Source organism: Candoia aspera, chromosome 1, assembly GCF_035149785.1.
Source record: "Candoia aspera isolate rCanAsp1 chromosome 1, rCanAsp1.hap2, whole genome shotgun sequence".
NCBI lineage: Eukaryota > Metazoa > Chordata > Lepidosauria > Squamata > Boidae > Candoia > Candoia aspera.
This window is the reverse complement of record NC_086153.1, coordinates 313,614,286-313,639,916: the sequence shown is the minus strand read 5'-3', so window position 1 is coordinate 313,639,916 and position 25,631 is coordinate 313,614,286. Positions and strand designations below refer to the sequence as shown.

At 43.0% G+C, this 25,631-nt stretch overlaps 1 protein-coding gene across 5 annotated transcripts in view; it reads left to right on the top strand.

Moving 5' to 3' along the window:
* CDC42BPB (CDC42 binding protein kinase beta) overlaps positions 1-25,631 on the top strand; it is a 125,101-nt gene that overhangs the window by 34,462 nt on the left and 65,008 nt on the right. For all 5 annotated transcript variants that reach the window (XM_063290365.1, XM_063290364.1, XM_063290362.1 and 2 more), the window contains exons 2-5: positions 4,940-5,031; positions 9,416-9,499; positions 12,157-12,252; positions 15,490-15,638. In XM_063290365.1, coding sequence (XP_063146435.1) covers positions 4,940-5,031; positions 9,416-9,499; positions 12,157-12,252; positions 15,490-15,638 — 421 coding nt within the window. The remainder of the gene's footprint in view (positions 1-4,939; positions 5,032-9,415; positions 9,500-12,156; positions 12,253-15,489; positions 15,639-25,631) is intronic.

Sequence of the window (25,631 nt, the reverse complement as noted above, 5' to 3'; positions counted from 1 at the left end):
CAGCATCTTCTCCAGGCTGTCTTGTCTTCTCATTATGTGGCCAAAGTATTTCAGTTTTGCCTTTAATATCATTCCCTCAAGTGAGCAGTCTGGCTTTATTTCCTGGAGGATGGACTGGTTGGATCTTCTTGCAGTCCAAGGCACTCTCAGAATTTTCCTCCAACACCACAGTTCAAAAGCATCGATCTTCCTTCGCTCAGCCTTCCTTATGGTCCAGCTCTCGCAGCCGTATGTTACTACAGGGAACACCATTGTTTTAACTATGCGGGCCTTTGTTGTCAGTGTGATGTCTCTGCTCTTAACTATTTTATCGAGATTGGTCATTGCTCTTCTCCCAAGGATTAAGCGTCTTCTGATTTCCTGACTGCAGTCAGCATCTGCAGTAATCTTTGCACCTAGGAATACAAAGTCTTTCACTGCTTCTACATTTTCTCCCTCTATTTGCCAGTTATCAATCAAGCTGGTTGCCATAATCTTGGTTTTTTTGAGGTTTAGCTGCAAACCAGCTTTTGCACTTTCTTCTTTCACCTTCATCATAAGGCTCCTCAGTTCCTCTTCACTTTCAGCCATCAAAGTGGTATCATCTGCATATCTGAGATTGTTAATGTTTCTTCCAGAGATTTTAACTCCAGCCTTGGATTCCTCAAGCCCAGCTTGTCGCATGATGTGTTCTGCATACAAGTTGAATAGGTAGGGTGAGAGTATACAGCCCTGCCGTACTCCTTTCCCAATCTTAAACCAGTCCGTTGTTCCGTGGTCTGTTCTTACTGTTGCTACTTGGTCGTTATACAGATTCTTCAGGAGGCATACAAGATGACTTGGTATCCCCATACCACTAAGAACTTGCCACAATTTGTTATGGTCCACACAGTCAAAGGCTTTAGAATAGTCAATAAAACAGAAATAGATGTTTTTCTGAAACTCCCTGGCTTTTTCCATTATCCAGCGGATATTGGCAATTTGGTCTCTAGTTCCTCTGCCTTTTCTAAACCCAGCTTGTACATCTGGCAATTCTCGCTCCATGAACTGCTGAAGTCTACCTTGCAGGATCTTGAGCATTACCTTACTGGCATGTGAAATGAGTGCCACTGTTCGATAGTTTGAACATTCTTTAGTGTTTCCCTTTTTTGGTATGGGGATATAAGTTGATTTTTTCCAGTCTGATGGCCATTCTTGTGTTTTCCAAATTTGCTGGCATATAGCATGCATTACCTTGACAGCATCATCTTGCAAGATTTTGAACAGTTCAGCTGGGATGCCGTCATCTCCTGCTGCCTTGTTATTAGCAATGCTTCTTAAGGCCCACTCAACCTCACTCTTCAGGATGTCTGGCTCTAGCTCACTGACCACACCGTCAAAGCTATCTCCGATATTGTTATCCTTCCTATACAGGTCTTCTGTATATTCTTGCCACCTTTTCTTGATCTCTTCTGCTTCTGTTAGGTCCTTGCCATCTTTGTTTTTGATCATACCCATTTTGGCCTGGAATTTACCTCCAATGTTTCTAATTTTCTGGAAGAGGTCTCTTGTCCTTCCTATTCTATTGTCTTCTTCCACTTCCGTGCATTGCTTGTTTAAAAATAATTCCTTGTCTCTTCTGGCTAACCTCTGGAATTTTGCATTTAATTGGGCATATCTCCCCCTGTCACTGTTGCCTTTTGCTTGCCTTCTTTCTTGGGCTACTTCTAGTGTCTCAGCAGACAGCCATTTTGCCTTCTTGGTTTTCTCTTTCTTTGGGATGTATTTTGTTGCCGCCTCCTGAACAATGCTGCCAACTTCTGTCCAGAGTTCTTCCGGGACCCTATCTACTAAGTCCAGTCCCTTAAATCTATTCTTCACCTCCACTGCATATTCCTTAGGAATATTAGTGAGCTCATATCTAGCTGATCTGTGGGTCTTCCCTAATCTCTTTAGTCTGATCCTAAATTGTGCAAGAAGAAGTTCGTGATCTGAACTACAGTCAGCTCCAGGCCTTGTTTTTACTGACTGTACAGATGTCCGCCACCTTTGGCTGCAAAGGATGTAATCAATCTGATTTCGGTGTTGTCCATCTGGTGAAGTCCATGTATAAAGCCGTCTCTTAGGTTGTTGGAAGAGAGTGTTTGTTATGCAGAGTGAGTTGTCTTGGCAAAATTCTATCATCCTATGTCCTGCTTCATTTTGTTCTCCCAGGCCATACTTACCTGTAATTCGAGGTGTCATTTGACTGCCCACCTTAGCATTCCAGTCTCCTGTATATGTTAACCCATGTATATAATTAAACCTCCACCTCCACACATATATCCCTCAATTCTACTCTACAAGGTTGAATCAGCTTTTTTTTTCTTGCTCTCTTTTGCTAAGAGTTTTAATTTTTGTATATTGATTTAAAAACGGGATCAAAGAAGAATAAGCGTATACTATTTGCATATCTTTAAAATCAACTTTGAGTCATTCTTTAAGAAATATTGTGCTGCAAGCAGTTAAAACCAAGAAAGAAACTATTGAAGTGGCTACAACTGCCAGGTCTTGGCACTCTTCTATGATTACAGTACTTACTTATTCCCATAAATACTTCTTGCTATACTATAGACAAAGTGGATTATTCATTATGTATATCTCTGAAAAAGTGGCTGGCTTATTTGCTGAGTGACAGTGCCTTTCATGCTACAGTTTACCTGTTGAAAGTTGGTTTTATAATTTGTTCAGTTATTAATGAATCAGAGTTGCTGTCTGTTTTGTTGTAATGACGTGTCTTAAGTTGATAGGCTGCTAATTTCAAAAGAGGACTAGAACAAATAGAATGCCAGGGTTGTTGTGTGAACTATTGATTTCTGTGCTACACTTAGGAATTGTTCTTATCTTTCTTAGAAACATCTTGTAGCTATTTGTGGGTGCATGTATTTCTGTAGAATGCGACAGCATTGAAAGTGTTGTAAATTTGTAATAGGAGCAGGTTCTCTTTCCTTTCAGAGTTGTTGTCTGTTTCGTTTTAATGTGTTTCCTTTCTACCAACACATACTAAAATGCTCTAAACATGCCTTTAATTTTTAATTTTTTGTGATTATTCATGTACTGAATTGCACTAAATCATAATGTGATTTTGGATTAGTGTATTGTATGAATCCAACCATTGTGGTTTATAAACCATATTTATTGCTTAACTGATGGTAATAGAACTTGTAGTGGGTTGTAGAACTGATAATTAAGATATCAAAGTGGTTGTTAGCTTCTGCCTTTTATGATCAAACATCAACAGTAAAAGGACAAGCTGTCAAGAAATATTCCAGAGACTAGCATTTGGTCAAGCTTCCATGAAGGCCTTGGAATAGATATTCAGTGTCATGATGTGTTTATACCTACACAGATCAAAATAATATAAGCAATGGCATTCCTGGTGACATGCTATAGAAATGGAAGTTGAATTTTGAAGAAGCAGGATAGGAAGACTATTGATGCTTTTGAACTTTGGTGTTGAGGAAGATTCCTGAGAATATCGTGGACCACTAAGAAAACAAACAAATGGATCATTGGACAAATGAACCCACAGTTCTCACTTGAGGCAAAAATGACCAGGCTCAAATTATCCTACTGTGGACACATGATATAAAGACCTAGCTCTCTAGAGAAGGCTCTAATGCTGGGAAAGCTTGAAGAAAAGGGAAGAAGAGGATGACTAGCATCAAAGTGGATAGGCTCAATTACAGTGGTGATGGGTGCACCACTGGAAGACCTGAAAGACCAGGCTAGGGACAGATCACCATGGAGAAAATTTATCTGTGTGGTCACTAAGACTTAACACCAACTTGATGGCACATAATCATATCTCTAGGATCTGGCTTGATAAGCAGCTAGTTTTATCTGAGGTGATTGAAGATAATACATTAGGACTATCTTCCCTACCCACCCAGTAAACTGCCAGTAAATTGTATTTCTAGATCTCCTATAGGTCTTACTTCCAGACTACATTGGGTTAGTAACTGAACATGGGACCAGTTGGTGTCCTTCAGAAAACAAGATTTGGTCCTGCACTACTTCTTGCAGATCCTGTGAGCATATTTGGGAAATGAAAATTATAGACAAAGATGTTTATTGAATTTGGCACTGATAACATTGTGTTGACTGCTGTAGGGGAATTCTCCCAGGGATGTATTTAAACCAGAGACCAAGGGACAATTATATTGAAGCAAAAGTTTATTGACAGATTTAGGTACTGGAGACAGAACAGAGAAGCCTAAGAGGGATGGAGCTACAAGCCCTCTTTATTGACATATACAGATCATCTTTAATTGATTGGTTGCAATAATAAATATTTGGTTGGATATAGACAACACCAAACTACTTAATTGCAAATAACATTTCTTTTTGTGATTGATAAGGTTAGGATTATTAATATGATTAAATGCATATTCACAGTAAATTATTTAATAGGGCATGTGAAGAATGAGATAATATACAGTGTTAATAACATTATAGAATGGTTCTCTTAGATTCAAAAGGTCAAATAATTCTTGATCTGAAGCTTTACTTTTACTTTAGCAGCTCTCTGAAAGCCTTGTGTTCCCAAGGTTAGTCATTAATTTCTTGCAGCTAGGCTTGCTTATCTTATTAATACTTGTTATATTCTGTGTGTCTGAGAATTCTCAATGCTTAATTGCTTCCTAGCTTAGCTAGCATTTTTATTTGGACTGAAAAATGTATGTGGGTTAAGGGCTTGTGTTTGGACCCTTTTTTTTTCTTAAGTCATTCGTTAGTTGTGTCAAGAGGGCTAGATAGGGATCTTTGTAATTAGAAAAAGAATTGGCTTCTTCCTGACCATATGGTCTGTAATATAGGTAGTAATTTTTGATGGCTTACTAACAAACTTAGACTAATATACAGATTGATGCCGACCATGGAAGCCTACACCAGTATGAAATACACGAACTTTAACTTGTGATTTCTTCTTATTTTCAAACAGCCAAACCATTTACACAGTTGGTGAAGGAAATGCAGCTTCATCGAGATGACTTTGAAATCATAAAAGTCATTGGCAGAGGTGCATTTGGTGAGGTAAGATGCCTTTAGAGCTCAGTTTTAGATATGCTTATTTCACTAGTTTCTAGTACATTGTTTTATGTGTATATTTTGAACAGACTGATTCTAGCCAACAAAACTTAAAGCTAGTTTGTTTAAGGTATTTCAGGAATCTTTGTTGCTATTATAGACTAATGCATATGCTCTTCCAGTGTTCATAATAATTCTAGAGACATAATAATACATAATAATATTATTTTAGGTGAACTAATACATTCATTATAGAAGAATACAGCAGTCATAGAAATAAACTTTTTTTTAATTTGTGGAGAATTGTTTGGAAAATATAATCCAAGAATTCTTTAATAATATAAATACCACATTAGGAGGTGGCATCTGTATTATTGAAGTGTGGGCTACATAGTAAACGATAATTTAATCCAGATGAGAGCAAATGCTAACTTAATCCACACTTAACAACTGCTCCTGATTAGTACATCAGTTCAATAGTTGATCAAGAAACAGCATTCTCTCTGAAAATACATGTTTATACTTCAAGGGTTCTTCTAGCTCCATGCTTGACCATAAGAGGTTTGGAAATGTCTAACACTCAGTGAAGTGTAATATTTGGTATTAACACCAAATAGCATAATTATAGAGAAAAAGCTTCAATCAGAACAACTGTATCTTGGTCTAGTGCTGGCAACATTAACCTGTTCTTTCCCCATTCTAGTCCACATATGGGTCTAGAAGAGAATTAGGACAATACACTTCCTCTCTGGTGATTAACTGATGCATAATCAAGTATTAATCGCTTTAAGAAGTGCTTTATGAAACAAACGATTGGAGTACAAATTTTGTGTCTTGTAGGAGAAGTTAAATCTCTATATCGTGTTCCCTACTGGCTTCTCCTAATTATAGTAAAATGAAAGAACATAGTTTTGTGTGTAGAAAATTCCTTTTCTGAGTAAGCATTCCTGAACATGTTGTTATCATATAGTTGCCTGAGCATATGGAGAGCATCATTAAAGACAAGGCAAACAGAATAAACTTATTTTCTGGACTCTGTTGATTATAGGAAAGGACTGATGTCTGTCCATAGAAGATCCCTGAAGAATAATAATATTGAATTGATATTGTCTATATGCCATATTGTGAACTAATTAAAAATTAGAAGTGTATGTTATGTGAATAATGTAGTTTGGGAAAGGGTTTTTAGGCAATCTAGAAGGCAGAGTATAATTTTCATATACATTTATTTGCAAGGCTAGGGATGACTAAGGAAACATGCTGTTGGCTAGTTGATCGATACAGATTCTTCCAATGGAGGAATTCTTTGTTTTGAACCTACCTCCCTTTAACCATGGAAGCTAGATAAATGAGGATTATCTATTTGTACCTGCATGTTACATTTCACAATATTATTTATTTGTAAATCAAATTTATAGGCTGCCAAATTTGTAACAACTATGGGCAACATACAGTACAAGTTAAAAACAAATACTATACAATAAAAACAAAAGGAAGGCAGGGGACTAATAGATACAACACATTAACAAAATTCTCACCAAGGCACATACTTCCTAACCCAGTGCTTAAGGAAACAACCAGGTCTTCAAGGCCTATTTAAAGGATGGCATGGTCAAGGTAACTCAGACTTCTGGGGTGATACTATTCCACAGGGCAGGCACTGTGACAGAGAAAGCATGCCACTGGGATCCCATCAGATGACACTCTTTTAAAGAAGGGATCTGGAACATGCTCACTCTGTCAGATCTTACTAGATGGGCAGAAAAAAATAGGAAGAAGACAGTCCCTCAGATAGCCAGGCCCTATGTCATGAAGGACTTTACAAGTCATGACTAGTATCCTGAATTGCATCCAGAGGCTCACTGGTAACCAGTGCAGATTGCATACAAAGGTGTTACACAAACACACCAAGGTGAGCCCATAACTGCCTACATCAATGTGCTCTGTGTCAGTTGTAGTTTCTGGGTGGTCTTCAAGGGCATCTCCACTGTTGCATGTTGCAATAGTCCACACACAAAGTGAATAAGGTATGAATGGCAGTGAGAAGGGATTTCTGGTCCAGGAAAGGGCAAAGGTCTAAGCTTAATACTTAATATTAAGGTCTCCACTGTAACTGTTACTTACTGTTGTCTGTACATATTAATGAAAAAAGAGACAAAACTAAATAAACAGCAAAAAAAAAGAAAAATGAAATAAAAACAAAATAAAAACAATGCAAATACAGAATTCTAAAAATTATAAACAAAAATTATAAAAATAAAAAATAGTAAAAACAAAAAAACATAAAACATAAAAGTTATAATAAAACAATAGAACAATGTATTAGTCCAGGAAAATACTTTGGGTTAATTAAGTGCATATCATTGTTAATTGCTAAATGATCTGCCATTTTTCTCCACTGTGCTTGATACTGTTAGAAGCCCTTCATATTCGTATTAAAATAATTCAGAAAATTCTGGAAGGAAGGGAGGGAGGGTGGATATTGGTATAATACAGTATGCCATCAAAGCTGATAACTTTAGACTGGGCATCTGGAGGGAAAAAAGCAAACACTAGTACTACAAGAAAAAAGAAAACTCTGACTCATTCTCTTAGCACCAAGTGGCAAATTTCTAGATGCCAATATTAATTGTCAAAGCATAAGATTTCTCCACCTTTGTATATGTATGCTTGTGTAAAGCACACATATTTGGGGGAGGAGGCAATTTTCAAATTTTCATCTATGGTAAATGATTTGAGCATAAATAAAAGACAGTTATCCCAGACTATACAGCAATAATAATAATTTATGCATGTGACCTGCAAAAGAATCAAAGCACTCTCAAGGGTAGGAGAAAGCTAACTGGTAATTGCAATGAATTCAGTCTAACCAGAAACAATCCCTCACTTAAAGAACACATATATCCACCATTAAGAATCTTGGCTGCTTTCCAAAATGACCTTGTCTGTCTCCTAAAGGGAGTGGCTGACATGAAAATTGGGTTCCCTCATTTTTGTTACAGCTGACACAGAAGAAAGTTTTCATGAACCCCTTACCTAGGTTTTGGCTTGAACAGCAAAGTTAACTTTACTAGTCTTTCTTCTTTGTTCTATTCTTAAAATCATAGTTAATATTGATATAACTTCTTTTTCTTTATCTTTAAAGGTTTAAGTTATCTAAACATTAGAGTGTTAATAAACTTTAGCCAGTACTGTATAAATATCACTGTACCCAAATAATATAATGTACTGCTTATGTTTTATAATAATACAAATACTGTTTTTCTTGAAAACCAGTGTGGTAATCTATAACATTTGCCATATTATCATCTTCATATAAAAGGCTTCCAATTTAATTTACTGTTGAAAAATGAAATTGCTTACTGCCATACTGAATTACTATTTCATATATAGTAAAGGTAAAGGTTTCCCTTGACGTAAAGTCCAGTCGAGTCCGACTCTAGGGGGCGGTGCTCATCTCCGTTTCTAAGCCTTGGAGCCGGCGTTGTCATAGACACTTCCGGGTCATGTGGCCAGCATGACGACTCGGAACGCCGTTACCTTCCCGCCAAAGCGGTACCTATTGATCTACTCACATTTGCATGTTTTCGAACTGCTAGGTGAGCAGGAGCTGGGACGAGCAACGGGAGCTCACCCCGCCGTGCGGTTTTGAACCGCCGACCTTCCGATCGACAGCTCAGCGGTTTAACCCGCAGCGCCACCGCGTCCCTTATTTCATATATACTGCAGTGCAATATAAATTCAACTTCTTGTGGTGTGTCAGCAATTTGATAGTCAGAAACTAACAATACATTCAGACCACTTGGAAGCTACAGCTGGTCCAGAATGCAGCAGCACAGATTCTGATGGGAGTGTCCCAGTAGACACATGTGTCCCCATTGGCTTCCAGGTGCAATTCAGGGTCCTGGTTATCACCTATAAAGCCCCACATGGCATAGGGCTATGTCTCCATATGTTTGTCCTTGTCCAACGAGGTCAGCTAGTTTGGCACACACCAGGTCCTGTGAATTAAGCAGTGTCATCTGATGGGGCCTAGGAATCATGCCTTCTCGGTGATGGCTCCTGCTCTGCAGAAGGATATTCCCCCAGAGATTCATACTACTCCACTCTGTTGACTATCCACAAACTGCTTAAACACCTGCTTCTTCTCCCAGGCCTTGGTTAGGATGGTGACTGAGCCCCTTTGGTTTGGGGTTTTGGTGGGGAAGGGGGAATTGTTAGTTTTGCTATTTGGTTCTTTGGGTTTTATGTTTGGTCGGTTGACTTTTTTCTTGATATACCTTGTTTTCTTTTAATTTTTTATCTGTAAGTTGCCTAGAGTCAGTAATAAATAAATAAATAAATAATACTAAAATGTCATTGACTTAATTAATTTTTTTTTTAATTCTAGGTTGCAGTTGTAAAAATGAAGTGCACAGAGCGCATTTATGCAATGAAAATCCTAAATAAATGGGAAATGCTCAAAAGGGCAGAGGTAAGTCTGATGTTTTCAATTTAGATTTCTTTGTAAATGGCATTAAAGAAGATCACAGTGAATTTTTGCCACATTAGAAAGAATTACTACTTAAAGATATAGGAAATGTATTTTCCTGAAGTGATTTTGTTTGAGGCATCTATTGCTATCTGTATAACTATATTTACCAGTCTGTCTGCCTGTTTTTTTTAATATGGCATGATTTTTATTTACTGTGAAAATCAAGTAAATTACTAAATGGAAGCTTGGATGTCCATTGCATTGAAAGTCAGGATTTCAAGGAAAATATGTTTTTGGTTCCTTTTTATAAAGAAGTAGGTTTTGCAAAAGTAAATCAATAAAGCATTGTTGACTATTAAGCAAACAGATTTTGCGTATTTTATTTATTATAATGAAGATATTTAATGTAATATGTGTTGTCATACATAAAGCAACAATTCATTCACCAAAATTTTTAAGCGTGATGATTTATGTAACATATAGCCAACTTCAATAAGAATACTCAAATTTTAAAGAGTTTTTGGTAAAGATATACAAAATATTTCAAATCCAACTGATTCAAATTTGAAATGCCCTAATTTAAATTCAAAATCCCATCCCAAATGTGAAACAGCTGTTACAAACTCAGAATGGGCTATTTCAACCACTTTGGAAATGGGTAAGTTTGAAAAGGTTCCAAAAGGCTTGCAGCTGCCCATTTTGCACTCAAAACAGCTGTTTCTCAAAGTGGGGCATTTTGAATTGTATTCAGTTTGATCAGCTTCGAAATTTTGCATACTGCTAGGTTTTGAATAGGAAGTTGCATTTGTAGTCAAATGTCTACTTTTCACTCTAATAGGAATATTTTAATCTTGAATTATAATCTATAAACAGAGTCTGCTATTTCCCCATTATAGCATATCCTCTATTAATTTCAGAGTTTTACAGTGCCTCGGTTTTTTGTTTTTAATTCCTGGAAGCTATCCAAAATCTGCCTTTCACTAGTCCAAATATAGGAAAGGAAATTCTTGACTTGCTTCTTCACTACCACATTCATATAGGTACAGCCATATATACTTTAGTGATCATAAATCTCTTCAAATATCTTGCAGTGGATCCTGAACCAGTGCAGATTAGTTTCCAGTACGGTTATGTCCAAAAGTCCTGCTGCTCAACATTCTGTATTATCTGAAGCTTTCCAAATATTTTAAGGGAAGGCCAACTTAAGGTGAATTGCTGTGGTATATTCCCAAAATTATAAAACATAGGTAAATGATGCAGAACCTGACTATAAAAAAGATAATACCCTTTTTCAACAAAATAATATTTGCTGAAAAGTTATAGCCTTGTACATTATGTCATAAAGAGATTGGTTTTTGTAATGCTAATTCATAGCAGATTTAGAAATTTCCATCATGCTACCTAGGATAGTTCAAATTATTAACTATAATTAGTAGTTGATAATTATGTAATTATAATACTTGGATACAATGTCACAATGAAAGAACTGTTAGGTAATAAAACTATTAGGCAAAAATAAGGAATTGGGTACTTTATGCATGAAGGTAAGGAAAAAGTAAATTGTGTATTTCTGCACCAATTAAACTTAGGCATATTTTGGAATGATATATAGAAATGTTTTGTGGTATGACCCTGAAATTATTATAATAGGAGTAGGGTGGCGGATTGTTTAAGAATCTTCCAGTTTTAAATTGTTATATTTCTAGGAAAATGGTTGTAACAGTGTATAGGTTATGCTGATTCAACTTAAGAAATTCATAATGTAATTGATACATTTTGCAGGATTATTCTAACTGAAATAATATCTGGCCACTTAATGTTATAGAAATGTTATAGAAAAAAATATATACTGTTATTCTCCAGACCTTTAACAAACTGTATGGATTTATTCTCTGAATGGTATAAAGGTGAGATACTATTTCATATTAAAATAAACAGTGTAAAATAGAGAAGAAGTCCTGCTAAACGGACAGCGGGTAACAGTTTCAGAGATGGAATAGAACAAACTACCAGTGAACCTCCAAATAGAGAAAATTTAAAAGCTAGGTATAGGGTAGACTAGCTCTTTCTAAACTGATTCTGAAATTTAGCATGCTAATGTTTAAATGCAATTTCTTCATACTGATAATTGCTGAAGTTTGGAAGTAAGGTTAATAGAAGTTTGAATAGACTTGGAATTGCATGGTTCAGGCTGAGTAGGAGATACCTATCCCTTCATGCTCTGGGTCTAAGAGTTCAAATAGGAAATTAGAATTGATGCAAATAAGTTTCATGATATATGCTTAAAAATCCTAATTTTACTTTTCATTCTTAGATACTTCCTAGATACTTGACATATAAAGGAGGTTTTACCTCCTTTATAACATAAAAGTCTTCAGCCAGGACATTCATTAAAAAAAAAAGGAAGTACTTTTCCTGAAGTCATAATTAGCTTCTCCCTTCTGCTTCCCTTAGAAGTAGTCATAGTCCTTAAATGCTTAAAGCATGTAGGATTAGTGGGGGGTAGGTAGAGGGAGAAATAGGAAGTATGTGCCATATTTATGAATGTTATAATTTTATATTATGTAAACATTAATGTAATATTTGCATCCTTGTTTGTCAAAGTCAAGAGAATAATTAAACAACTTTCCCTCCCCCTTTCACTCTTCCACTTCTAGACTGCTTGTTTTCGAGAAGAGAGAGATGTTTTGGTGAACGGAGACTGCCAATGGATTACAACATTGCACTATGCTTTTCAAGATGAAAACTATTTGGTATGTGTGAACAATAAGCCTATAAAGGAGTAGTTCTTAATCTGGTTTCTCAGTTCAAAATATTTTGAATTTAGAGCATTATCTACTGTATTTACCTGAAAGGAAGATGGTTTTTTTCCCCCAAGTGAGGTAATCTGTGAAGGGGAGGGGATTTTGATTTTTATTTGTTGAGAGTGCTGGAGCAGAAGAAATAGGAAATGCAAATACTTAAAACAAATAGCTGAAAGGGAAGGAATTGTTGCAGTGGGAGTAGGAGAAAACACTGTTGTAGGTCACCTTCATCTTCTCATGAAGAGAAGACAAGACTGTTTATTACTACCCTCTACTTGTAATGGATAATTGTTTGCAGCGGAGAGCCTCCTCTGTCTATATAACAAATGAGGGCTCAAGAAAATCATCCTTGGTGAATGGATAAAGGGGCTCTTCACTGCAGTTGCTTAGCCTGAGAAAAATGGGACTACCAAATTGACTGAACAGAACTAAAAGTCCTAAGCACTTTTTCCTGGAAGTAAGGAACACAGAATTTAATGGGACTCAGTATGGAGTAAGCATCTTAGGTTTCCTTATGTTTGCAGCCCAGCATGGAGGCCTCCCATTTTCTTCTTGCAGTTCAGAACCCAAGGATTTCTTCCCCACTTCACATTTCAGTTAAATGGAATAAGCTGGGCTAAACAGAATTCCCTGCCATAGCACCCTTACTGCAAATAAACATGTATAAATTTATGGTAGCTGAGCCCAGATTTCTGCAATTTCTCATTGCAGTGAGTATATGCCTACTTGTGCGTAATAATATGTGTGGGAGTAGTTTGTGTGTATCTATTTGCCTATGCAAATAGGAGATTAATTAAATTTATAGATGGGATACCTTATTTTACAGGCAATTTTTATTGGCAGTCATTAATTTAATTAAACATTTAATATTTGTTCTGGCTCTGCTCTTCCTTGGAGTATGCCTCTGGTTCTCTTCTTTTTTGAAGTATGGCTGCTGGCCGCTGCACACATTTTTATAGGGGTAAACGTTCTTATACTGTAGAATACTTTTAAATAGGAATCGGCAGTCACAGCTGAAAAGTATACAAAATTTGTTTGGGTGTTTATATTTTGTTTCTATTTAATCTTCATTTTGGGGTTGGAATCTAAAATCCAGAGCCATCTTCCTTTTGGGTAAATATGTTTATTTGTTTTTGTTTTTTTCTGAAAGAGAAACAAATTCCAATACAATTCATTTATAAGTTACTCACTTTATTTTTCATCTCTAGTTTGCCATTAAGTATAATGAGCTAGAGTAAACTTGATTAGATGAATAAATTGTTCAGTTAAACACTTATCTAGCTACTTACCTTGGCACAGTACTGTTATGTGTCATTTTATACACAAAATCTCAAGACTGCTGTTAAAATCCAGAAGTGGCCAAACCGGTTTGTGGGCCAACTGTGGCTTCTGTAATGTTCATTTTCAGCTCTGAAGCACTTGCGGACAGTAAAAACTGGAATAGTATTGAAAAGAAACCACCTTTACAGTACAATCCTATGCATGTTTACTCAGAAATAAATCTTGCTGATTTCAATGAGTTACTACCAGGTAAGTGTGCATAGGATTACATCCCTGGTACATATGTTTGGAGGTTCCTAAAAGGTTTGCATCCAACAAGAAGTAAATAGCCATCTTGTCAAAAGAGAGATGGGAAAAATGCAAATACTTACTTGGGATATTCTGATTGGTTTGCGTCTTTGAGGAGGGTTGTTGAGGAAGGGAGTGCCAAAGGAAGAATTTCAAGTGTATGAAATTGAGGCAGTTTTTAAGAACCTTGACTAAAGTACAGATGACTGAGAGCTAGCTCCCTCCTTTGTTCATTCTATTTTCCAGATCAAATTAATTCACCCATTTATTATCACAGTGCTACAATCTGATTAGGTAGAAGCCATAAATATTTATAATTTGTCTAAATTATACATTATATTTTTTAACCTAATATCCTTTAACAAGTTCAGTAGGCCACATTTAAGTCATAAAGGATAGCTCACCCATGGTTTCCCTGCTGATGTATGAGGCCATTTTCTATAACATCTTGATTTTTATATTTGTTTAAGATGTGGATAGGAATTAAGATTATTTTTTTCTGAAATATCATTTTACTCTGATCAGCCTATGGTTTGAAGTGATAAAAAATAGGAAAATTAGTATATTTAAATGATGTTTTCAATAAACTTGTTAAGCACCAGAAAAATTCTAATCATTACTAAACCGCTTGTTAGAAGTACATGCTATCAGTATAGTATGTATGGCTTTGGCTAATCTATATTTTCCAGCAATTTACTCTTGTGATTTAACTTTCAGGAAATACTGACACTAAACTACTGAATTGTTGTTGTTGTTGTTGTTATTTAGATTTAATAAATAATAAAATATTTATTCTGCCCACTCCATGGAGTTTAGCAGAATATCTGGTATATGCCTAGGAATTTTTTATCATGGTAAAATACAGCTATGCAATATCTCCTTTGTTGACTATATCTAATCATTGCAGTGAATCCCCTATTTCCATGATAACCCAATTGAAAGGAATCCATGTACATGAACATTTTCTTATGACAATCAAGACAGAAACTTTTAGCTTTGCAGGTGATCTTCTACCCAGATAATGACAGCCTCATCATAGTTCTTAGCCTCAGCATAGTTACTGCATCATGAACCATAATATTTTAGCACTCCTAAACCACACATTTCCTTGGCTCTTATACAGGACATTTGAATTAGAGTTTGTTTTTTCTTTTTTCTTTCCAACAAAGGGGGAAGGAAGAACACTCTTGAACAATATGATCAGAATTTTTTTTCATCCCCCATTTTCCTTTTAAATTTAAATACATTTAAATTCCTATGACAATTATTAAGTCTGAGGTTGTATTTCTTTAATTCTATTGTATGTATTGATGCTTCTCTTTTGTAAACTAGTATATGTATATGAAACACGCCTAAGGGGGAAAAAGAATGTGTCTAGCATAATGATTGTCTGTAAAATGGCTTAAATTAGCTTAAATTCTCATGTTTATTTCAATTGCATAATTTAATTATTAGTTGAGAGGGAACAGTTAAAGTCAGTGGGTCCAGTAAAACCATCTACTTTGATTCTAGTTTCCACAAATATAGGTTAAAGTTCTATTCCACTGAAAGCTTCATTTAATTAGTTATGACATAATTCTGCAGTGATTCTTACCTGTAAGTGTTCTTGTTTTTTAGTATTTAGTAATGGACTACTATGTGGGTGGTGATTTGTTGACATTGCTTAGCAAGTTTGAAGACAAGCTTCCTGAAGATATGGCCAGGTTCTACATTGGTGAAATGGTTCTTGCTATTCATTCTATTCATCAGCTGCATTATGTGCACAGGTAAGGTGTCTTATTATTGTAGCATATAAATATTAAGCTAATTAAGTAAAATAAAGGTACAGATTTTGAATAATATGAAAACAAGCGGGATGTGCACAATAAGATGTTGTGAAATCTACTTTTTCAATTAAAATAATACTTCTATTCAGAATTCCAGATTGCAGCCATGCCCACTTTCAAATATTGTAAGCTATTAGGGGGCTCAAGCAGAGCAGTTCCCTCTCTGCCCCTTTTTGCTTGGCTTGGCTTGGCTTGGCTTGGCTTGGCTTTCTCTTCTCTTCTCTTCTCTCTTCTCTTCTCTTCTCTTCTCTTCTCTTCTCTTCTCTTCTCTTCTCTTCTCTTCTCTTCTCTTCTCTTCTCTTCTCTTCTCTTCTCTTCTCTTCTCTACAGTGGACAAGACCACACATTAAGTATGCTCATTTCTTCCATCTGTAATCAAATATTCTTTTTAATTTCAGGATGTATATTTCTACCACTTCCATTTTTGCTTGACTCAATTTAAATTCCAGATTGAGGGGTACTATATACAAATGGACTTTAAAGCAAAATGTTGCAGGAAATGTCTAGTCTCCGACAGCAAAGTAGTAACAAAAGAAGTTAAAGAGAAGAGACGAGAAAATAAATTAACTGTAATGTATACCAATGCCATTTACAGTACATCTGTGTACCTTTTTATACTTGCAAACTATGCTTTCTTCTCTCAGATCCATAAATCAATCCATACATTGTAGGGAGGTACAAAACATTCAGTGCATGAAACAACTAGTTTCAGGTAGCCTGTGACTAAACTGAACCATGCATGGGTCAGTGGCAGATGGGATGGTGGGAAAATAGGGGGGGGGGTTGGGCCAGTAGGATTTACTGCACTGGGACATTGATGGCAGCAGCTGATGGAAGTGATGATGCTGAGAAGGTCAGGGACAGGCAGGACATTCCGAGCAGATGAAGGAAGCTTCTGGGAAGATGGGGTGAGTGGGCCATTGGGTATGCTGTGCTGGGAATTGCAGTTGGAAAAATGGGGTGGCATCTCACTTATTTTTGAAGTTTGTAAAATGGAGTTATATGTACAATTAACCTGCTACCTAGTTACACTGAACAGTGATTAACAAAAAAACAATAGATACAAGGAGAGAGGAAAACAAATTAGAAAAAGCATGTAAAGTATGCTTCAGCAAAGGATCGTTACCTTGCCGTGGTGCTGGAGCTTGAGCACCTCAGTGATGCCATGAGCTAAACCATGAAGGGCCACCCAAGACGGGAAGGTCATGACAGAGAGGTCAGACTAAATGCGATCCCTGGGGAAGGTAATGGCAACCCACCCCAGTATTCTTGCCGTGAAAACTCAATGGATCAGTACAACCAGAGATATGTCGGTATACCATCGGAAGATGAGACCCCCACGTCGGAAGATGGTCAAAATGCTACTGGGGAGGAACAGAGGATGAGTTCAGCTAGCCCCAGACGTGATGACGCAGCTAGCTCAAAGCCGAAAGGACGGCTAGTGGCCGACGGTGCTGGTGGTGGACGGCGAATCCAATGTTCTAAGGATCAACACCCCATTGGAACCTGGAATGTAAGATCTATGAGCCAGGGCAAATTGGATGTGGTTATTGCTGAGATGTCAAGATTAAAGGTAGACATTTTGGGCGTCAGTGAACTGAAATGGACTGGAATGGGCCACTTCACATCAGATGACCACCAGATCTACTACTGTGGACAAGAGGACCACAGAAGAAATGGAGTAGCCTTCATAATTAATAGTAAAGTGGCTAAAGCAGTGCTCGGATACAATCCAAAAAACGATAGAATGATCTCAATTCGAATTCAGGGCAAGCCATCTAACATCATAGTGATCTAAATATATGCCCCAACCACAGATGCTGAAGAAGCTGAAGTAGAGCAGTTCTATGAGGATCTGCAGCACCTATTGGACAACATGCCTAAAAGAGATGTTATTTTCATCACAGGAGACTGGAATGCTAAGGTGGGCAGTCAAATGACACCTGGAATTACAGGTAAGCATGGCCTGGGAGAACAAAACGAAGCAGGACATAGGCTGATAGAATTTTGCCAAGGCAACTCACTCTGCATAACAAACACTCTCTTCCAACAACCTAAGAGACGGCTTTATACATGGACTTCCCCAGATGGACAACACCGAAATCGGATTGACTACATCCTTTGCAGCCAAAGGTGTCATGAGTGCCGTTGAGCTAAAGTCATCAGCGCAATGGCACTCATGACAATGACAAGGAAATAAGTGAAGGGGCACAAGTTAAGTAGCCATCAACCCACAACGACTAACGGCTAACAAACAATAGCTAAACGAATCACGGAGCCACCCAAGCCATCAGCGGCAATACAACGGGGATCGCCCAGCTGAAAGCAATCAGCAGAAGAATGGAAACCTGAGGATGGGCGATCCCGGAAACCCTCAACCAATGGCAGGGCAACGCAGGGGACAAAGGGGGGTGACGTGACCGAGAGCGAGGGGGCGCTGACCGGCGCGGGGTATTTAAACCCCGCACCGGCGCGCTCCTGTCACTCTCAGCTTTTTTCTACCAACGTTGTACCTAACCTGAAATAAACCAGAACCTGCTTTGCAAACCAGCGTCTGAATGTTATTCAGAGGTAGGCAGCGCATGACATAAAGCTGAGAGTCATAAACTCAGCCTCGCCGAGCCCCACCGGACGACAACGAGCCGCGGGAGGAGTAGACGGCGAGAAGACCAGCAAGATGAGGCCGGAACGGCGCGGGCAAGGAGGGCGAGCCGCGCGGCAAGAGACAGAGGAGGACCGACCGAGGCCAGAGGCACCGCGGACTCCCGGAGCCATGGACGCCCACCCCACCCGACCCGAGCCTCAGCTCCAACCCCAAGGGGAGATGGCGACGGAGGCAACCCGACCGCGGGAGGGAGCAGCACGACTTCCGAAACCAGCGGAGGACCCCGCGCCCCACATCGCACCCCAGCAACGGGCGTGGAGCGACAGCCCCACGGTGCTCAACACGGAGGAGGACGACGGAGACACCCATCAGACGGAGGAGGAAGCGGACCCGCGGCGGAGGGACGATGAACCCCACCGGCAACCCACCCCCGAGGACGCGCCAACGGAACCGGCCCCAGCGGCGGCGCGGGCTGTGGACGAGGAGGCACGAGCTGAACTCGCGGCCATGCGGGCTCAGCTGACGGAACTCCGGACCATGCTCCAGGCGCTTATGCCCCCCACGCCACCCAACGACGTCCCCGCACAAGCCCACACCCCGAGCGAAGCACCGAACCCACACGGGCCAGCGGAGAGCCAGCAGACGGCACAGGCGGCCGACACCACACCCCAGGAAGCGAGAGGCGGGGCCGCACAAAACGCCCGGGCCCCAAAGGACTTCCCCATCTTCTTCGATGGGACCCCCTCAAAACTCTCGTTTTTCATCACCAACGCTAGGGAGTTCATGGGGAGGCACGGACACTCCTATGACTCCGAGGCCGACAAGATCGCCGCCGTGGCGATCAAACTCCAAGACAGGGCGGCGGACTGGTACGTCCAACTGTACGAGTCCAGCTCCCCCGCCCTCGCCACCTTCCCGGCTTTCATCAAAGAGATGAAAAACTACTTCGAAGACCCCCTAGCTAAAGTACGGGCGAAAAGCGCACTCCAGAGACTTAAACAGGGCACACGCACGGTCCCTGACTACGCCCTGGAGTTCAAAGCCCTCGCGGGAAAGGTCTGCGACTGGTCTGAGACCACCCTGCTGGAAATCTTCAAAAGGGGGCTCAACCGCGACGTTCTCCAATGGGCCCTCTACCGCGACGACCCAGAAACGTTACACGGGTGGATCCACCTCGCGGGGAGAGCCGAACACGCGCACCGCACCTTCCTTATGACAACCACGGAAGACACAAACTATGTCGGGAAAAAGGTACCCGCACCACACGGGGGGATGGCCGGCCCCATATACCCAAAAAAGAGGTTCAACCGGGAGCCCTGCGGGAGGTGTGGCAAATTAGGGCACAAGACGGCGGATTGCTTCGCCAACCGACCGCCGACCAGCGCGCCCAAGCCCGCCCCGAAAATTAGCCCCAAACCACCCAACCCGGGGCCGCCCCCTCACCGCCGAATGACCGTGGCCACAGCGACACCGGAAGAGGGCTGGGACGCGCACTGGGGGGAAGAGGACAATACCGACCCCGACCAGCCGGCGGGAAATGCTCCCCGCCTGCTCTGAGACGCGTGGCAAGGCAGGTGGTGGGACAGCAACGCGGACCACCTCAACGAAACGACAAAAGCTCCGTAATATTGGCAGCAATCCAACTCTCTGCCGGCAACGGAGCCACCACGGCCGCGGCACTAGTGGACTCGGGGTGCTCAAAAAACCTCATCCACCCCGACCTAGTTGCCAAACTCGACCTCCGCTGCTTCCCCCTCCCCACGCCGCTGGCATTCCACCAGCTGGACGGCTCTACAGCGGGAGGGAAACCAGCCACGCTACAAACCGAGCCGGTCACCCTGCAAATGGGCACTCACACCGAGCGCACATCGTTCGTAGTCACGCCCATCGGACGGCCCATTGCAGTCCTGGGGATGCCATGGCTCGCGAAAAACAACCCGCGGATCAACTGGGCGACCCGCACCTTCACATTCGGCGACGGCGAGTATCGAGCACCAGCACCAGCTGGCAAAAGCAACCCCACGGTAGGACGAGCGGAGGCGACCACACAAGACAACGCCGCTACCACAGCAGACCTACCAGAACAATACGCCGACTTCTCTGAGGTCTTCGGAGAGGCAGAGGCAGACCAACTACCCCCCCACCGCAAGACGGATTGCCGGATCGACCTACTGCCCGACGTCCCCCTACCTAGACCAAAGATCTATTCGATGACCCCGAAGGAGATGGCAACCCTCCGGGAGTTCATCGATAAAAACCTAGACAGGGGATTCATAGAGCCAGCATGCTCACCGGTCGGAGCCCCCGTCTTATTCCGGGAGAAGAAAGACGGGACCCTACGGCTCTGCACCGACTACCGGGGCCTAAACGCGGCTTCCCTGTCCAACAAATACCCCTTACCCCTGGTAAAGGACATGCTCGCCCACCTCTCCACGGGCAAAGTCTTTTCCAAATTGGACCTTCGCGAGGCGTACTATCGCATCCGAATCAGGGAGGGGGACGAATGGAAGACGGCGTTTAACTGCCCCCTAGGCGCCTTCCAGTACAAGGTACTGCCCTTCGGACTCGCGGGGGCCCCTGGGGTGTTCATGCAGCTCATCAATGAGGTACTGCATGAACATCTGTTTAAAGGGGTCCTGGTCTACATCGACGACGTCCTCATTTACACAAAAACACACGAGGAACACGTAACCTTAGTCAGGCAAGTCCTCGACAAGCTCAGAAGGGCGCAGCTCTATGCAAAGCCTACAAAATGCGAGTTTCACAAAGAGCGCCTAGACTATTTGGGGTATCGAATCTCCGGGGACGGCATCGAAATGGACCCCGCAAAAGTCGAAGCGGTGCTAAACTGGGAGCGGCCCCGCAACAGACGGCAACTACAGAGCTTCCTGGGATTCGCGAATTTCTACAGGTCCTTCGCCCGGGGGTTCGCTGAGATAGCCCTCCCCTTAACGGACCTCCTCAAAACCAAAGGGGTGGGGGACACCCGACGCGCCAAGAACCCAGGCACAGTGCTGAATTGGACTCCCGCGTGCCAGACCGCATTCGACAAGCTGAAAGCGCTGTTCACGACGGAGCCAATCCTCGCACACCCGGACCCAGAACGGCCGTTCGTGGTCCAAGCCGACGCCTCAGACTTCTCCCTGGGAGCCATCCTGCTACAAAAAGACTCCACGGGGCTCCTGAAACCATGCGCCTACCTGTCAAGGAAGTTCTCCGAGACAGAGAGGCGATGGCACGTCTGGGAGAAAGAAGCCTTCGCGGTGAAATCGGCACTAGAGACATGGCGTCACCTACTCGAGGGAGCCACCCAACCATTCGAGGTCTGGACGGACCACCGGAACCTCGAGGCCCTACGAACGCCTAGACGCCTTAGCCCAAAACAGGTCCGATGGGCCCAATTCTTCAGCCGCTTTGATTTCCAGCTGAAGTTCATGCCGGGCAAGAAGAACTTCCTGGCCGACGCCCTCTCCCGGCTGCCCCAAGACGAAGAGCCCGCCCCAGACACCATTGGGACGGTCCTATCCGCCTCGCAACTGGGAATGGCCGTGACCACCCGAAGCGGCGCACGGAGGCAGCTCGACGCTACGGCGCAGCCGACGGCGGGACAACCGGCGACGGAAAGAAGCCAACCGCAACTACCAGGGGGAATGCGCACGGACCTCGCCGCCGCCCTCAAAACCGACCCCTGGTTCCTGGCAAACCCCGACAAGGTAACGATGGCGCAAGACCTGGCATGGGGGGAAGGCAGAATCTACGTCCCGGACTCGCAACGCCAGGCGATCTTGCATAGGTCACACGACGCCAAGCAAGCGGGACACTTTGGGTTCCTCAAGACCCTACACCTAACACGGCGCCAATTCTGGTGGCCCGCGCTCAGGCGAGACGTAAAAACCTACGTGGCGTCCTGCCCAACGTGCGCTAGGGCCAAACGGGCACCAGGCAAACCCGCGGGGCTATTGCAACGGGTGGCAGAACCCTCCCGCCCATGGGAGGAAATCTCTATGGATTTTATAGTGGACCTCCCACCCAGCCAGAAGAAAACGGCCATTTGGGTGGTGAAGGACTACTTCTCAAAGCAGGCCCACTTCATCCCCTGCACGTCGGTCCCATCCTCACAACAACTAGCCAAACTCTTCCTCATCCACGTGTACAGGCTACACGGATGTCCCGCACGTGTGGTGACCGACAGGGGCACACAGTTCACCTCCAAATTCTGGCGGGCCTTCCTGAAGCTGACGGGGACCCAACAGGCCCTATCTACGGCTTGGCATCCGCAGACGGACGGAGCCACTGAGGTTCTTAATGCCACCTTAGAGCAATTTATACGATCATATACGAACTACCACCAAGACGACTGGGCTGAACTGCTCCCGTTCGCCGAAGTCGCATACAACAACGCCGTCCACACGAGCACGGGGAAAACCCCGTTCGAAGTAGTCTCGGGGCGCGACTTCGTCCCCATACCGGAGCTACCTCAACCCCCGGAACCCCAGGTGGACGCCAGCGACTGGGGACGGAAGATCGCGGAAGCATGGCCAGTAATCACGGCGGCGCTGAAGGAGGCACAGGCTGCTTACAAAGAGCAGGCCGACAAGCACCGGCGCCAACAACCGCCGTTCCAGGCGGGGGATATGGCCTATCTCTCCACCAAGTTCCTAAAGTCAACCCAACCCTCGAAAAAACTGGGGCCTAAGTACATCGGGCCGTTCCGAGTCACGCAAATAGTGAACCCGGTAGCAATACGCCTGGACCTGCCACACAACCTCCGGAGACTCCACCCGGTGTTCCATACCAGCCTCCTAAAACCGGCAACCACCTCCCGATGGCACCCAAGCACGCCACAGCCCGCACCGCTAATGATCGACGGGCAACACCACTTCGAGATAAGGGACATCCTCGACTCCCGCAAGCAACGAGGAACTCTACACTATCTGGTCAGGTGGAAACACTTCCCCCACCCGGAATGGGTGGCGGCGCACAACGTTAACGCGCCTGACCTGACCAGAGCATTTCACCGGGCATACCCCGACAAACCGCAATCAAGGTCAGCAAAACCAACCCCCCCCCCGCAGGCCCCCCCCGCCTCCCGTGCCCCAAGGGAAAGGGCCCCCCCCAAGCCCGCGACTTGGGTGGACCTTCCCCCCCCCGGGACTCACTCCCCCCGCCCCGGGCCCACGGGGTGGTGACAAACGATCGCCAGCACCCTCCCCCCGCCCCCCGGCCGCGGGGGAGTGGCAAGCAAGTCAACAGGGCAACCTGGGGGCAACGCCCAGGAGACACAACAAAGGCGACGCACTCTAAATAAGAAAAGAAGGGCCCTACCTGGAGCTGAGCAGCACCCGACCAGCCACGCCTCTCGCCTCGCCGAACTGAGCCAAACAAACAGGGTGTGGTTGGAGCATGCGCACGCCAGGTCAGAACCCGAGCATGCGCACCATGGACACACCCTGGGAAGGCACGTGGTAGAGGGAGGAGCAAAGGGAGGGGCGACAACTACTCCGGCGGGAACTTTGAAAAAAAAAAAAAAAAAAAATGTGGCGTTTTGACAGCTCCACGGGGAAAACCAAGAAAACCGGGGGAGAACACTATTCGAAAAGGGGGCAGTATGTCATGAGTGCCGTTGAGCTAAAGTCATCAGCGCAATGGCACTCATGACAATGACAAGGAAATAAGTGAAGGGGCACAAGTTAAGTAGCCATCAACCCACAACGACTAACGGCTAACAAACAATAGCTAAACGAATCACGGAGCCACCCAAGCCATCAGCGGCAATACAACGGGGATCGCCCAGCTGAAAGCAATCAGCAGAAGAATGGAAACCTGAGGATGGGCGATCCCGGAAACCCTCAACCAATGGCAGGGCAACGCAGGGGACAAAGGGGGGTGACGTGACCGAGAGCGAGGGGGCGCTGACCGGCGCGGGGTATTTAAACCCCGCACCGGCGCGCTCCTGTCACTCTCAGCTTTTTTCTACCAACGTTGTACCTAACCTGAAATAAACCAGAACCTGCTTTGCAAACCAGCGTCTGAATGTTATTCAGAGGTAGGCAGCGCATGACAAAAGGTGGCGGACATCTATACAGTCGGTAAAAACAAGACCTGGAGCTGACTGTAGTTCCGATCACGAACTTCTTCTTGCACAATTTAGGATCAGACTAAAGAGATTAGGGAAGACCCACAGATCAGCTAGATATGAGCTCACTAATATTCCTAAGGAATATGCAGTGGAGGTGAAGACTCGATTTAAGGGACTGGACTTAGTAGATAGGGTCCCGGAAGAACTCTGGACAGAAGTTCGCAACATTGTTCAGGAGGCAGCAACAAAATACATCCCAAAGAAAGAGAAAACGAAGAAGGCAAAATGGCTGTCTGCTGAGACACTAGAAGTAGCCCAAGAAAGAAGGAAAGCAAAAGGCAACAGCGATAGGGGGAGATATGCCCAATTAAATGCAAAATTCCAGAGGTTAGCCTGAAGAGATAAGGGATTATTTTTAAACAAGCAATGCACGGAAGTGGAAGAAGACAATAGAATAGGAAGGACAAGAGACCTCTTCCAGAAAATTAGAAACATTGGAGGTAAATCCCAGGCCAAAATGGGTATGATCAAAAACAAAGATGGCAAGGACCTAACAGAAGAAGAAGAGATCAAGAAAAGGTGGCAAGAATATACAGAAGACCTGTATAGGAAGGATAACAATATCGGGGATAGCTTTGACGGTGGTCAGTGAGCTAGAGCCAGACATCCTGAAGAGTGAGGTTGAATGGGCCTTCAGAAACATTGCTAATAACAAGGCAGCAGCAGACGACGGTATCCCAGCTGAACGGTTCAAAATCTTGCAAGATGATGCTGTCAAGGTAATGCATGCTATATGCCAGCAAATTTGGAAAACACAGGAATGGCCATCAGATTGGAAAAAATCAACTTATATCTCCATACCAAAAAAGGGAAACACTAAAGAATGTTCAAACTATTGAACAGTGGCACTCATTTCACATGCCAGTAAGGTAATGCTCAAGATCCCGCAAGGTAGACTTCAGCAATTCATGGAGCAAGAATTGCCAGATGCACAAGCTGGGTTTATAAAAGGCAGAGGAACTAGGGACCAAATTGCCAATATCCACTGGATAATGGAAAAAGCCAGGGAGTTTCAGAAAAACATCTATTTCTGTTTTATTGACTATTCTAAAGCCTTTGACTGTGTGGACCATAACAAATTGTGGCAAGTTCTTAGCAGTATGGGAATACCAAGTCATCTTATATGCCTCCTGAAGAATCTGTGTAACGACCAAGTAGCAACAGTAAGAACAGACCACAGAACAACGGA